The sequence below is a fragment of the Oncorhynchus kisutch genome, linkage group LG17, assembly GCF_002021735.2.
Source record: "Oncorhynchus kisutch isolate 150728-3 linkage group LG17, Okis_V2, whole genome shotgun sequence".
In the NCBI taxonomy this organism is placed as follows: Eukaryota; Metazoa; Chordata; class Actinopteri; order Salmoniformes; family Salmonidae; genus Oncorhynchus; species Oncorhynchus kisutch.
This window is the reverse complement of record NC_034190.2, coordinates 41,563,501-41,579,508: the sequence shown is the minus strand read 5'-3', so window position 1 is coordinate 41,579,508 and position 16,008 is coordinate 41,563,501. Positions and strand designations below refer to the sequence as shown.

General features: G+C 42.5%; 2 protein-coding genes across 10 annotated transcripts in view; both read right to left on the bottom strand.

Moving 5' to 3' along the window:
- Nucleotides 1-4,551: 4,551 nt before the first annotated feature.
- LOC109907677 (dnaJ homolog subfamily C member 8-like) lies at nt 4,552-10,039 on the bottom strand. Its single transcript, XM_020505789.2, has 9 exons — nt 9,915-10,039; nt 8,622-8,723; nt 8,108-8,164; nt 7,631-7,697; nt 7,444-7,538; nt 7,144-7,215; nt 6,955-7,046; nt 5,509-5,584; nt 4,552-5,071 (listed from the first exon to the last, which is right to left on the bottom strand). Exons 1-9 carry the CDS (start codon nt 9,999-10,001, stop codon nt 4,946-4,948), a joined length of 774 nt encoding a protein of 257 aa, XP_020361378.1. The 5' UTR covers nt 10,002-10,039; the 3' UTR covers nt 4,552-4,945.
- Nucleotides 10,040-14,557: 4,518 nt separating this feature from the next.
- LOC109907673 (heterogeneous nuclear ribonucleoprotein R) overlaps nt 14,558-16,008 on the bottom strand; it is a 19,553-nt gene continuing 18,102 nt past the window's right edge. For all 9 annotated transcript variants that reach the window (XM_031793826.1, XM_020505782.2, XM_020505785.2 and 6 more), the window contains one exon: nt 14,558-15,928. In XM_031793826.1, the coding sequence (XP_031649686.1) occupies nt 15,328-15,928 (601 nt within the window). In that variant the 3' untranslated portion in view covers nt 14,558-15,327. The remainder of the gene's footprint in view (nt 15,929-16,008) is intronic.

Here is a 16,008-nt window from a genome sequence, read left to right as displayed (position 1 = left end):
TGTGGATTACCTGACTTCTTTGGTTACAACAAATCGACTATTTACAGGTTTGTGCCAAAAAATGATCATGCGGGTCACACTTGAAATAGCCTTGCATTGATTTTTGTTATGTCTTTATTATTAGTATGGTTGGCTGTATTGTAAATAATGTAGTTTACATTCTGTCATGACAATGCCACTTTTCTAAGACCGTTCAGATCAACTTGCAATCAGAGACAGTGCATGTATTAAGTTGTGTAGTTTCCCTCCTTTGTACTAGCCTTGTGCACAAAACATCTTCCCGACCTAATTATTTTATCTTTGCCATTGACAGGTTTGAAAAACAGGCCATTAGTTGAGTTCCTCCAGCTCTGAGTGAGAGATACTAAAACTCTACTGCAGCGCAGACACACAACTAGAGAAGGATTTTAAGTCCCTGGGTGATCCCATCAAGCAGTTCAGCAATTGTGTTAGGGACAGGGACAAAACCAGACAACAAAATACACACGAAAAAGTGCATGGGGGACCGATGGAAGAGCATAGTGGTGAGCATGGGCTCAACGGAAGAGCGTAGTTGTAGTCCGGAGGCACAGCAGTCAGAAGGAAGACTGTCTCTTGCAGAGAGACAGACTCTTGCAGAGAGTCTGTACCAGACTCTTGGCTCAGAGCATACTAGGCTGACATTCAAAGAGAAAGTTCGAGGTGGTTGGCCATTGTTTTTAGTAGATATCAAATAATTAAAGGCCAGTTTCCCAGATAGAAATTATGCCTAATCCTGGACTAGAAAGCACTTTCAATGGAGATTCTTAATTGAACAGGCTTTTTAGTCCAGACCTAAGCTAAATCTTGTGTCTGGGAAACTGTCCCTTAGAGCTTATTTAGATAAGTATCTAGTATCTAAGTACAGTGCATTTGGAAAGTATTCAGACCCCTTTACTTTTATCTGCATTTTGTTACGTCACAGCCTTATTCTAAAATGTATTGAATACATTTTTTCCCTCACCAATTTCACACATTATAGCCCATAATGTATTACTGCAAATGTATAAAAAAAACATACCGTTTGCTATGAGACTTGAAATTAAGCTCGGGTGCATCCTGTTTCCATTGATCATCCTTGATATTTCTACAAATTCAATTGATTGAACATGATTTGGAAAAACACATCTGTCTATATAAGGTCCCACATTTGACACTGCATGTCAGAGCAAAAACCAATCCAAGGTCTAAGGAATTGTCTGTAGAGCTTCAAGGCAGGATTGTGACGAGGCACACATCTGGGGAAGGGTACCAAAACATTTCTGCAGCATTGAAGGTCCCCAAGAACACAGTAGCCTCCGTCATTGTTAAATTGAAGAAATTTGGAACCACCAAGACTCTTCCTAGAGCTGTCCGCCCGTCCAAACTGAGCAATCGGGAGAAGGGTCTTGGTCAGGTAGGTGACCAGGAACCTGATGGTCACTCTGACAAGAGCTCCTCTGTGGAGATGGGAGAAACTTCCAGAAGGACAACTATCTCTGCAGCACTCCACCAATCAGGCCTTTATGGTAGCCAGACTGAAGCCACTCCTCAGTACAAGGCACATAACAGCCCGCTAGGAGCTTGCCAAAAGGCATCTAAAGGACTCAGACCATGAGAAACAAGGTTCTCTGGTCTGATGAAACCCTGATTGAACTCTTTGGCTAAATGCCAAGTGTCACGTCTGGAGGAAACCTGGCACCATTGCTACGGTGAAGCATCATGCTGTGGGGATGTTTTTCAGGGACTGGGAGACTCGTCAGGATCGAGGGAAACATGAACGGAGCAAAGTACAGAGAGGTCCTTGTTGAAAACCTGTTCCAAAGCTCTTAGAACCTCAGACTTGGGCGAAGGTTCAACTTCCAACAGGACAACAACCCAAAGCACACAGCCAAGACAATACAGGAGTGTCTTCGGGAGAAGTTTGAATGTCCTTGTATGGCCCAGCCAGAGCCCGGAATTGAACCCGATCGAACATCTCTGGAGAGAGCTGAAAATAGCTGTGCAGCGATGCTCCCCATCCAACCTGGCAGAGCTTGAGAGGATCTGCAGAGAGGAATGGGAGAAACTCCCCAAATACAGGTGTGCCAAGCTTGTAGCGTCATACCCAAGAAGACTCGATGCTGTAATAGCTGCCCAAAGGTGCTTCAACAAAGTGCTGAGTAAATGGTGTGTGAACTTAAATATCACATTTACATAAGTATTCTAAAAACCTGTTTTTGCTTTGTCAATTTGGGATATTGTGTGTGTGTATGTTGATCAGGGGGAACGTAATACATTTTAGAATAAGACTAACGTAACAACGTGGGAAAAGTCGAGGGGTCTGCATACTTTCGAATGCACTGTGTATCTGCTTGGGAGACTCTCACAATGCCACTGAAGCATCTCTAATGTTTCTGTATTGTGTTACTGTAGGAAACAGAAAGATTGTACAGAGGTCCGTCAGGAGCCAGCACTTCCTCCCTAAGGTAATTCTGTGTGTGTGAACGTCACGTGTGACTGGTCATAATGACAGATGTAAGTCACTCGTTCAGTGGACATCTGATCTCACAATATACCCATTTCATTTTGATGGACTAAAGGAGTTTAAAACTTACAAGAGACGGATCATTTAACCTTTTTTTAACCCATGTAGAGTAAGACCAATGCCAAGAGCAACCAGAAAGCTGCGAAGAATGATTAGTTGTTGGTGCCTTCAAGGGGCTCAGTCTGAATGGGACAGGAGGCGCCCAGAGCTCTATGGCCTCTAGCGGGGACCAGTGTAAAGTCATGTGAGACAAAAGACATCTTGTATTACCTGGCCTCTACTTCCAGGCTTCGTTCACGTGCGTGAAAGCCGGGCCGAAGCTACATATCTAGCACTTTAATCTGGTCCACCTATATTTATGTGGTAACAAAAAATGACTGGGAATGAGGTTACCCTTGTGAGAAGTTGAAGACACTGAACTCTAGGAAAAACAACACTTGTGATGAGAAATGATAATGAAGCCAAAGTTGTAAAGGTAGACTCAGCGGTATGACAGATGCAGAAAGTAAACAGCATAGTGGGTCAATTCCCGCAACAACTAAGCGCGAAGCTCAACTCTGTTTTGGTCCAGTACCTACCACACTCTAATAGCATGAAGCAAAGCTGTGCGCATGTGTGAGCTCATCTTGCATCTCCCTCATCTCAATATCTGCTGCTCGTGGCAATGTCATTTTGCTGAGTCTACCTTTTAAGTTTGTTTAAAGATGAAGGGGTAAGTGCATTGGCATACCCCTGCAGCCCCCACGCGCCTGTTAGAAGTCTACTTTTTATTTTAATCATTTTGACAGTAACCCCCCAAAAAGAACTCCGACCTTGCGGGGGTTCAGAGAAACTGTTACGCCAGTGGGTAAGTGAATGTGAAGATGCATTTCAATTGCTTGATCTTTTCTTTGCCCCTGTAGCCATGGAGATCACTTTGTCATTTAGTGCTGGTAGTCTGTTGTCTGTATTGTCATGCGCTCCCTTGTTTTTAGTTAACCTTTTTAACTAGGCAAGTCAGTTAAGAAAAATTATTATTTACAATGGTGGCCTACCCCAGACCAATTTGCGCCGCCCTATGGGGCTCCCAATTATGGCCGGATGTGATGCAGCCTGGATTAGAACCAGGGACTGTAGTGACGCCTCTTGCACAGATGCTGTGCCACTCGGGAGCCCGACCATTGTTAATGTTCTGCTTTAGACTAGAACATCCTCGATAGGTTTGTCATTGAACTGATTTACAACTTACGCACTTTAAGAAAATGTAAATTTGTCTGTCTGCCAAATGGAATTGATTGTCTTTAATGTTGCATGAGCATAAACTGGCGAATCTCTTTTGAAATGAACACTCAGATTATCTATTTAAGAATATATTGGACATAGTGTAACAATTAGAGTTAAACTGACAGACTAGGCCCTGGCTTTCTGTGGTACTGTAGATTGAGTGCAACACTGCTGCAATTAAACACTTGATATGAAAACAGAATGGATGCACAATGCTACGGAAGAATACTGTTCTTATGACAAAGATGATGGCTAGAGGGTCACGAGCAATGGTAAATTGGGGTAACTAATTCCAATGTATTGAAGAGAGGGTGCATCAATATAGGAATAGTAGTGGACTTTCTGGCTCTGTCCCAAATGACACCCCATTTAGTTCCATGTCTATTGCCCAGGATCCATATGGTTCTGGTCAAAAGTAGTGCACTACATATGGAATAGGACGCCTTCTCTGTGTAGTGGAATCGACATTCTGATGAAGGCAAAGCAAGAGGGATACTTGCGGGACGTTGTCGCTACCTCGCTCGCCAACCAAAGTGCATGAATAGTGGAGTAAACTGAAGGGAGAATATTCGTGCACTCGCAGAAATAATAAAGAAGTATTTCTGAAATCTACTTCCATTGTCCTCCAAGAGCGGCTGGACCCCTTGTTTCACAGTAAGAGAAGAATTCCTTCATATATTATAGGATCCTGTACCTATTTCCGAACACATACCAGGCAGTCGTTACCTGAGGATGTCATTGTTCTAACCTGAACCTAGACTGCATTGTTACAAACAAGCTTTTATTTAAAGGTATATAAAAAAATACAGGCAAACTAAGGTGGTTACAGAAATGGAAGATTTCCTGTCATCTTTCCTACTTTAATTGAGGCCAGTCAGTGTGATGCTCTCATGGAGGTTGCACGTCACAATTATATACATTAAAAAACAAGCACAAAAGTACATTTCTCAGGACAGTGGATGCACTGTCAAGAGTAAGTAAGAATAATGGGTCGAGTCTCGATTCTCCACCCTTCTTCCGAAGTGTGCACTTCCAGACTTCCTCGCATGGATTTTTACAATGGTGGAAACTCTCTTCGGCCAATGCTTTTAAACATGATGTGGAGTGTGCAAGTGCACACTTTGGGTAGTATCCTTAACCATCACACCTCAACAGACATCACTCTCTCTGCTCCATCTTGACTTTAGGAGGCTTCAAGAACGACCGGGGTTTCTTCTCTTTTTTAGCTTTGCCTTTGCCTGCCTGGAAACTCCTCCAACTATCCACTCGGCCATCCCTTGTTTCCTTGTGACAAAAAATGTAAGGTATAGTCAGCGATGCATGAAGAAAACAGCAATATCGGGCCTGCTGCTAGTGGTGGTAACGCCATATCCCTGAATCTCAGTTAAACAACTGAAGAGCCAGCAGCTACTTTTCTTAACCTTTTTAACTAGGCAAGTCAGTTAAGAACAAATTCTTATTTTACAATGATGGCCTACCCCAGCCAAAACCTCCCCTAACCCGGACGACGCTGGGTCAATTGTGCGCCGCCCTATGGGACTCCCGATCACGGCCGGTTATGATACAGCCCGTGATCAAACCAGGGTCTCATGCAGTGCCTTAGACCGCTGCGCCACAGGTACTCCGTCCCTCCTCATCCCAGCTTCTTTTGGGAGATGTTGATCGTTTACTGCTTAATGTAATTTTCCCTCAAATGTAATTACAACCTTTTTTCAACATACCTCAAAGTTCTTCTGCCATTCCCTCTCTCGCTTAGCTTTCTCTGCCGTCTCAATCTCTTCCTCTCTTGCCCTTTTCCTGAGGAGAAAAATGACGCGAAACATTGAATGGTATTCCCTCCTTATGGCCACCAAAAGAAGACCAAAGACATGAGGGCGATGTATAATAATTCAAGTATTAAGCAATTACACCGAGTTCTGTGCTGATGTGTTCTGTATTTCACCAACGATATACAGTGGGGCAAAAAAAGTATTTAGTCAGCCACCAATTGTGCAAGTTCTCCCACTTAAAAAGATGAGATGCCTGTAATTTTCATCATAGGTACACTTCAACAGACAAAATGAGAAGAAAAAGAAAATCCAGAAAATCACATTGTAGGATTTTTAATGAATTAATTAGCAAATTATAGTGGAAAATAAGTATTTGGTCAATAAAAAAAGTTTCTCAATACTTTGTTATATACCCTTTGTTGGCAATGACAGAGGTCAAACATTTTCTGTAAGTCTTCACAAGGTTTTCACACACTGTTGCTGGTATTTTGGCCCATTCCTCCATGCAGATCTCCTCTAGAGCAGTGATGTTTGACCATATGACATTCTCCCAATCTTCTTCTGGATCATCCAAATGCTCTCTAGCAAACTTCAGACGGGCCTGGAAATGTACTGGCTTAAGCAGGGGGACACGTCTGGCACTGCAGGATTTGAGTCCCTGGCGGTGCAGTGTGTTACTGATGGTAGGCTTTGTTACTTTGGTCCCAGCTCTCTGCAGGTCATTCACTAGGTCCCCCCGTGTGATTATGGGATTTTTGCTCACCGTTCTTGTGATCATTTTGACCCCACGGGGTGAGATCTTGCGTGGAGCCCCAGATCTAGGGAGATTATCAGTGGTCTTGTATGTCTTCCATTTCCTAATAATTGCTCCCACAGTTGATTTCTTCAAACCAAGCTGCTTACCTATTGCAGATTCAGTCTTCCCAGCCTGGTCTACAATTTTATTTCTGGTATCCTTTGACAGCTCTTTGGTCTTGGCCATAGTGGAGTTTGGAGTGTGACTGTTTGAGGTTGTGGACAGGTGTCTTTTATACTGATAACAAGTTCAAACAAGTGCCATTAAATACAGGTAACGAGTGGAGGACAGAGGAGCCTCTTAAAGAAGAAGTTACAGGTCTGTCAGAGCCAGAAATCTTGCTTGTTTGTAGGTGACCAAATACTTATTTTCCACCATAAATTGCAAATAAATTCATTAAAAATCCTACAATGTGATTTTCTGGATTTTTTTTCTCATTTTGTCTAACAAAGTTGAAGTGTACCTATGATAAATTACAGGCCTCGTCTTTTTAAGTGGGAGAACTTGCACAATTGGTGGCTGACTAAATACCCCCCCCCACTCCCACTGTACCCCCAAACGCTTCATGTACAATATTCAGTTCACTGAAATGGCACTGTTACCGTTCATGCATGTCCTTGGCTTCCCTCTCCTTCCTCTTGATTTCAAGCTCTGCAAACAACTTCATAGTCTGCTTGTACACCGCCTGTCTGAACTGAGAGAAGAGTGGTTTCCTTAGTAAAATAACAATAAGCCCAATATCAAAACAGCCTTACATCTGTTACAAGTTCAATTTAACCACTTGTCAATACCATTTCTGGGTCATCCTCCTCCACGAATTGAGGCTTCCCATCCTTCTTCAGCTGTTTCTTCTTCTCTTTCATCTGTTGCAATAAAAGATGCCACAGCACAACATTTTTACTGCAATACATGAACTTCAACTGTAATAGTAGCATCACTACTATTAATACAGTTGTACAGTAAATATATACCCTATTCCCTTTATAGTGCTGGCAGTGGTCAAAAGTAGTGCACTATAAAGGGAATAGGGTGCCATTTGGGAAGCTCCCTATAAGACGTATGAACAGAGGGACCAGCGGTCAGTTACTTACATTATGCTCAACATATTCCCTTCCTGCTTGGATTACATCAACTGCCCTCTTCTTCTGTTCTGGTTCCAGCAGGTTTTTGTATGCCTTGTCCACAGCTAGAAATAGTGGTATTGGGGGTTGATAAGAACTCTTTGAATGTATTCGGCTAACTGATGTAGACATTTTGTGCCTGCAATCATATTTCTACCTTCAAAGGCTAGTTGTGCTCTGTCTGGATCATCCTGGTTCTTGTCTGGATGGACCAAGATGGACAACTGAAATGGAAAGAGTACATATTACTTGTTAGATATTACTGCACTGTCGGAGGGGGAAAAGCAATGTTTTAGCATTAACGTCTTTGTTGTTGCAATATCTATCGCAAACGGACGTGGTTGTTTCACTACTAAAGTTTACAGTTAAGATATGATGGGAAATCTAAACTATAAAATAGACAGTATGTAAATCGACCAGTACAAATAAATAAAAGCAGCAGTGATGGTAGTGAGTGTCAGAGTGCATGTATGGAATGGGTGTAAAGAGTCCATGCAAATAGTCTCTTAATAGGGTGCAGGTGGACACCTAGGGTAGGCTGTTCAACAGTGGTATGGCCTGGAAGCTGTCAAGGAATCTGTTGGTCCAAGATGGGATACTCCAGTACCTTCTGTCAGAGATGTAGCATACCTACCGCTCGGAATCTCTTCTTCAACTCCTCATCTGTTGCCTCTGGATCGATTTGTAACACCTGCAATTGAAATTAGGCATTTCACTAGAAGCAACGTTGACACTGCATAGCCTAAGCAACATAGATGATGTTGTCAGTAAAATACCAATTTACATCAAGTGATCCAAACCTCTTGACAAAGTCGCTGGTGTTGGACAAAGAATGTTACACCACCCCTTTCCCTTTGAGAAACACATTCTTGCACTTTACCATCTTACCCAGACAATGGTCACACAACGTTAACGCCATTTAACTTTGACACCATTCCAGCACATTCAGCAAGTATATCAAACGGGTTGAATACTGCAACGATGCGTCGGTCAGCACAACAACTAAGCCATTTTGCCAAGAGGCCTGAACCTCTTGATGAGGTGGCTGGTGTTGTACTAAGGACCCTTCAATGCAGTTCTACATATCAATCTTGTCACAATAATAATAGATCAACTACAGTTGAATGTGACAGGAACTAGCCACTTACCTCAAAGGGGTTTAAATTGAAGTAGGACGACCCAGGTCTGAGCAGCCTGTCTATTTGCTGCTTCGAGGTTAGCACAGAGTCTCTTTTCTCTATCTGCTTTACCTGTTGGACAAAGTAATGTCATATTAGTTAAGGTCACAGAAGTTCACTCATGATCATTTACATAATCTTGATCCCTCTCACTGGCCAGCTGGCGTAGCATTATACCGCAGGCCTCATGAGTCCGCTTGGGGAAGGTTGGATTAGATGGAACTGAGCATGTTTACATTCATTCCAGAGCACTAGCCAGCAGATCCGACCTGCTTTCTTACAGCTGCACTAGGGTCTGACAGGCTTCCTGTGTAGATTAATGCTGTGTTTACATGGTATGAGGTAGACGGCAAACTGGATGTCATTGTTTTCAATGCGAGCACAACGGTAAATGCCATCTGCCACTATGGTAGATGGAACTTGCCGCAAGAGTTAAAATATTTTGCCGTCCTCCATAATGTTGTTTTTCTTCCAGATGTTGATTTGCAACGCTGGCTTGCTTTGCCCTCAGTCTTTCTTGCTTTCTTGTCCCACTATGCAGACTGGTATGACAGCTTTTGCATACCTTGTCTAAACCCAGCATAAAACACCACGTACCGAGATTAACACCTCAATCACACAGACAGCGTCATTGCGTTTTGGTACACCAGAAGAACATTCATTTCTAATGTAATGCTGCATTTGCCTTGCAGCATTGCGTTGCAGAGGCAGTACGTTCTACGTTTTCCAAGCCATATTTTGCCCTGGCTCTGCAGTGCCTTCTACACAGGAATCCTGTAAGACCCAAGTACAACTGTAAATAAGCGGATCGGATCTTCTGGCTAACTAGAGCAAGTATTGTAATATAGCCTTCTGACGAATACGTTGGGGGCGTATCCATAAGTGAAATACCGAAACTAATACTTGAAAGACTACAGATCAAATACAACCATTCACCACTTTTAAAAAGCAAACACAATTTCTCTACACTTACAAAACAAAATAGCGGTTTACCAAACTTTATGCGTATTAGGATCACTGAGAATTGTTCTGGCGAATCAACACCACAGCTGTTAGTGTTAGCAATTGCTAGCTAGCACATATACACACACCGTGTTATACGAGCAAACGAAAGCTAGCTCGCGTCAGCTACTGAGCTAGCTAACGTTAGCCTCTCGAGCTTTTTAGCCAGCAGGTGCTTAAAGGCCTCTTACAAATCCAGAGCATTAATGGTCGGAATTGTTCAACACCTTAAATAGCATATATTTACTAAATGTATCATACCTCTGTGTAGAAATGATTGAACAAATCATCCGGACCACTCTGGGCAGAGGGCTCTCCTCCAGCAGCCGCCATCTCGGCTTCATTCATCTGACGTCACAATATCCACTATCACGTGACTCAATGCAGTTTTTTGCGCGCATATGCACATACCTACTCATTCAAGGGTTTTTCTTTATTTTTTACTATTTTCTACATTCTCTTCACTATTCTTCTACATCAATGACCCACCACACATCCAGGCTGTTGAAGGTCTATTTGACCAAGGAGTGATGGGAGTGCTGCAACAGATGACCTGGCCTCCACAATCACCAACCTCAACCCAACTGAGATGGTTTGGGATAAGTTGGACCGCAGAGTGAAGGAATAGCGGCCAACAAGCGCTCAGCACATTTGGGAACCCCTTCTAGACTGGTAGAAAAGCATTCCAGGTGAAGCTGCTTGAAAGAATGCCAAGAGTGTGCAAAACTGTCATCAAGGTAAAGGGTGGCTACTTTGAAGAATCTCAAATATAAAATATATTTAGATTTGTTTAACACTTTTTGGGTTCCTACATGATTCCATGTGTTACTTCATAGTTGTAATGTCTTCACTATTATTCTACAATGTAGAAAATAGTAAAAATAAAGAAAAACCCTTAAATGAGTAGGTGTGTCCAAACTTTTAACTGGTACTGTATATAAACATTACGGGCCGTTTCCCAGACATATTAAACCTAGTCCTGGAATAAAAAAGGTTTTAATAGGGAATCGCCATTGAGAAATCTTTTTAGTTCTGGACTAACCTTAATCTGTGCACGGGAAACCAGCCCTACATGTCAATAAAATATATAATACATAAAGATTTGTGATCGCTAATAGTACAGGTCAGGTTTCATGTTCCAAACCATTCAATAAACTGCATAAAACATAGCTAGTTGATGTAAAAATGTTTAAAGGCAAGGAATATATATGAAAAACTATTTGGGTGTTCAAAAATATACCACAATTCCCACGATTACCATTTACTACCGATGCACTGAAAAAGCAGTTTCCTATCTGAAATATCTAAGTATCTGCCCGTTTATGGAAAGGGAGCTCTCGTCAGTTTCGGAGCGCGTGAATCTTCCTCCACGCTACACTCCATGGACAACATCGTCGAGGTTGGTGAATCCTGTACAGGGCAGTCAACAGCTGCATGATCACCTACTGAAGCCTTGGTGAAACAGCTACTGCATGTCCACTTTGCACTGCAGCAGAGGCGGCAGCGGTTGACATAGTAATTTTTATGTCAATCATTGTTGCAAGTTATATTAATTTTTCTTCAATATTAATTATGCTGATGTGTATCGTCTACTACTGATACTGTATGGAGAAATATTTTATAAAGCCCCATACAAATTATGAAACCTATTGGTCAGTCACCTGGTTTTGATTCATCTTGATGATTGTAAGGCCACAACCAGAGCAAAGGTGACACTGGGCCACTCAGGCATCACAGCAAGCACCATGGACAGATGGGTCCCAAAACTACATTCCAACTTCGGATCACGCCATATCCGATAGTGTCCTCAATTGATGAGGTCGGTGTATGCTCATGAGAAACCAGTTGGTAAATGCAGATTTAAGAGAAATGACACAACCTCAACCCCTATTGTAATGTAATGCTAGATAAGTGATTCACATTTTAGTCATTGGGCAGATGCTCTTATACAGAGCAACTTACGAGTTGCGAGTGCATACATTTTTTTGTACTGGTCCCCCATGGGAATCGAACGCAAGCACCATGCTCTACCAACTAAGCCACACAGGACCCTGTTATTAAGGAGTACATGTTCAATCGAAAAGGGCACTGTCACTTTTTTACAAAGTCATATCCCACCTTTCACATACATACACCAGTCTTGAAATCCCGAAGTATAACAAGAGTCAATTTACTTCAACAAAAATAAAATAGGTCTGCCTAAATGGTCAAAGCAAAACATGGTCCAACTTTCCTCTCATATTTAATTTGTCTGCTAGGGCTCCGGCTGATGTCCAGCAGCCTGTGTCCAGCAGGCTGTCTTCAGGGTGACAGGTGGAGGAGCCACAGCGACAGTGGGTGGTGACAGTGCCAGCCCCGGGCGGCTCTCTTGGCCTACTCCAGGGTCTCTAGGTGCTGGATGGCCTCCCTCACCCGTGCAGCCAGGCTCTCCTTAAGGTCCAGGACTTGATGTAGCTGCTTAGACAGGTAGTCTGCCTCTAACCACTCCTGCATAGGTATGTGGACACATTAAAATCAACAGAATAATCAGTGCAACTGTCCCCCAAAAAATTATATTTATGTAAAATAAAGATTTTATATTGAAGAAATTAAATATTATTTTCACCTTCCATTCTATGACATTAGAGACAAGAGGTATGGGGACAGGAAGATCAACGTAGTAGAGTAGCCATGGAGTCTTTTCATCAGCCTGGGCTCGCAAATATGCCAAGAGTTCATCAGGGGAGGTGTCTATGCCCACTGTGGCCCAGGCTGAAAGTTTGGAGGAAATAACAGAGGTCTCCTTAGGGGGAGAGCTGTAAAAGGGCCACAGAGAAAGCCATCTCAACCAATATCAGACATTCCTGTAAAACATGGCACAAGTTCAGCAACACCTCAATAGAATCTTTAAAAATATATATGGAATGCTAGGTTATCAATGGAATCCTACTAGAATATTATAGGCAAATATCAGTGAATGATTGACATCACATCTCAGAGCATCTTCAATGGATTTACTTATAAAATAATGTAATATAAATTAAGGGCTCCGATTTCAAATGTTATAGATGAATAATACACAACAGAATAGAATTGGAACAAATGACACCTTACCCATAAGTCTACTCCATTTGTATAAGCCCAACCTAACTGGTCCACAGGTAGGACAGGGTGAGGGCTAGCTTGAGGGCAGCTCCCCTACAGTCTGGTGACAGAAGCAACATATAACACACAGCTCTTATTAAATAGCATCATTTGAATATACCTTTGATTAGACATTAATACAATGCTAAATTGTTGGCAACATTAATCACATTTGCTTGTGAGATAAGGCACATCTGTGAAACAAATACACTGCCCAATTTCCAGGCACCATCTTGTTCTATCGCTTACCCAGCCGTCGACTAAATTGTAATCTTGAAATACATTGGGATCAATGTTGTCAATTACCACAGTAGGAACAGGTATCCATCATACAGAAGGTCAATGTCAGAGTTTCTAATTGCCCAATAAAACATATGCTTAGTCAGAGGGGGAAAAATGAAAAAGGAATTCTAGTCCCTTGGCTTTCCTCGAGAAAGTTGATTTGAGATTAAGAAAGGAAATCCTTTTTCAAAAGAATGTGGCATGGGGACAGTTCAAGCAATTATCACAATGGGGTGTAGCTAAGGCTGTGTCCCAAATGGCACTCTATTCCCTATGTAGTGCACTGCTATTGACCAGGGCCCTATTGGCTGTTTAAAAGTAGTGAATTGGGTGCCATTTTAGACAGAGCCTAAGTGACAGGTGTTCATTTGGTTTGGAGGTTTAGACCCATGTCCTTCATAAAAAGCCTAGAATCTGACTGTCTGCTTTTGTCCATTTCATTCCGTGAATTAATAGGTCTAATCTGCTTCAGAGTAATGTGATCAAATGGCTTTAATACTACTGTGACCTACCACGCCTTGGCCAATCAGGATGACTAGGCTAACTCCCAAGTAAGGGGGACGATAATTACCTTCTCCAGATTTGAAGTTGTCTAGAGTTCCAATAACAATGCAATTATATAGAAGCTTCATTACCCTAGTTTGAGGATGCACGGGTTGTCATTGAGACCCACAGAAATAATACATTTAAAATGTAGAACCTACATCATTCACAGTAGTAGATTATCAGCAACAATAACAAGCGTGGCATGACTTTAGCTGGAAATTGCCCCCCTTTGATTTTAGCCGCAGTTGTCGGCGAGGAGAAACAGTACTCTAAACTAGCTCACCCGGGCCTTTTGTAAGGAACACAGTTCAGGGTGAGTATGTTCATCACTCAAGCGATGCAGCTCTCGCTTCACCACCTGGGTAAGTTTGAATAAAAGGACAAAACAAAAGACAAATAATAGTCATGGGACCAAAGGCATTTGCTATTAGCATGTTTTTCAAGCAGGGCTTGAAGGGTCATTGCTACAGCAGCAGCAGCAGCAGCACAAACATAACTTCTGATAAATTGTTTTTTTTTTATTGTGTAAATTGGGCCTCATGGTGTTTGAGAGGTGAGTTGCAACTGACCCAATGCCAAGAGTTCATCAGGGGAGGTGTCTAGGGGAGAGTGCATTTAAATTATTAGTTGTTCTGGTGTTGATGTTGAGTCCAATGTACAAGATCGAGGTTAAAAAAAAATCTGCATCGGTATACAAATGTACAACTATAATGTTAATTTCATTTGTATATCTTTTAACTTTCATCAGATCATAAGAGGGTGGGATATCCTGGAAAAGAAAGTTTTTTTTCTTTCTTTTTCTTCAGTCATTCAAACATTTGTGCTCTGTCATCCATTATTTTGGTATGACAATTTCATTGTCTCTTGATTTATTCTTGGAGCAAAAAAGCAGACAAAATCTTGTTTCAACTGTGAAATTTGAAGTAGACTGAATGACACCATTGAATTTGAAGTTACCTGACAACTGAATGATGCTCAACTGAGTTTTATTGAAATGGAACAAAGGTAAAAGTTATAAATACAAACATCACGAGAACAAACTGCTATGGCTTTTAAGGTAAGCCAAACCAAATTCTAACGGGCAAGTTTAAAGAAAACATAGGAAGTTATATAATAATATCAGTTTTAAAAAACACAATTGATCTACCTCTAGAAATGCTAGACATACACTTTCAACATTACAAAACGTTTACATTCTCTCCTTCTGTGGATTTTCTCCATCACGGCAAAAAAATGTATATGAAGCTCTAGCCATAAGCAACTATTTACAAGCAAGTCCCTATGCTACTGTTAGAAAACAGAAATAAGGGGAACACAGGTAGGGGAGGGAGGGGCTTGGACATAAACTTTCCTGCAAGGCAATATCATGATTTTAACAGCCTCTCAGACTTTTGAAAATGAATGTCCACATTTAAAATGCTCATTGTTGGCTTTAAAAGAAACAAAATGTTGGAAGGTAAAAGTGATGGGGCGTATATCTTAAAACGCACATGTAACCGTAAGAAATAATTCAGCAAAATGGTTACATTCACATCTTCAGGCCAAAATACTATTCCAGCCAATCATGTTGTGCCAATTCTGGGGGTCTGTCCATTTTTTCTCTTAGTGAAATATTTTTTCCCCGTGAGGGATAAAAAAAGAAAATAAAAAAAGTGTTGCCAAACTCCTTACGTTTTTTTTCTGTCTTTTAATTTTATTTTGCCAAATAATGATTTTGACGCGTCTACTTCCACTGCTGCCCGTAAGAATCCTGTGAAAACTCCAGGGTGTCATTACTGTAACCATAGTTACCAGAATAGTCGGCCCCTTGCTGCAGGGGCTGCTGGGCGATGGGCTGAGACCCCCAGTTCTGCTGGTTGGTCTGCCGGCGTTTGGAGTCAGGCTGGTTGAAGACGTCCGCCTTCCTCTTCCCTCCCACATTGCCCCCGCGGTTCCCCCTGGCTCCTCGGGTACCGCGGCCCCTCTGTGGCTGGAAGGGTCCCCCCCGGCCCCCTCTGCCACCCCTGGGCCCGCCGATTGGTGGCCCCCTCTGGCCATAGCCCCCTCTGCTTCGTGTGGGTGGTGCTCCGCGGGCCCTGGGTGGGGGCGGACCTCCCCTGCTTGGCCGGCTGCCACGGCCCCTCATGCTGTACACGTCGTCGTAACCGTAGTAGGGGTCCTCGTAACCCCCACGGTAGTCGTGATAGTCATAGTAGTCATCGTAGTAGTCCTCGTAGCTGTAGTAGTCTGGGGGGTAGGCGGCATAGCCCCCACGGCCACCACGGCCTCTGCCCCTACCTGGTGGAGGCATGCGTGGCGGTGGGTAGTAGTAATAGTCATCATACCTGCAGAATAGAACAACACATCAACTTCAATGCAATCCCATGATGGGAGATCTACTCAACTAGATAACAGAAATCAGTCA

Excerpts from the sequence above, each read along its gene's own strand:
- LOC109907677 (XM_020505789.2), bottom strand. The coding sequence starts at position 10,001 with ATGAATGAAGCCGAGATGGCGGCTGCTGGAGGAGAGCCCTCTGCCCAG. Across the intron at positions 8,724-9,914 it reads TCAATCATTTCTACACAGAG|GTAAAGCAGATAGAGAAAAG; the intron begins GTATGATACATT and ends TTTGTCCAACAG. Across the intron at positions 7,539-7,630 it reads AGCACAACTAGCCTTTGAAG|CTGTGGACAAGGCATACAAA; the intron begins GTAGAAATATGA and ends CACTATTTCTAG.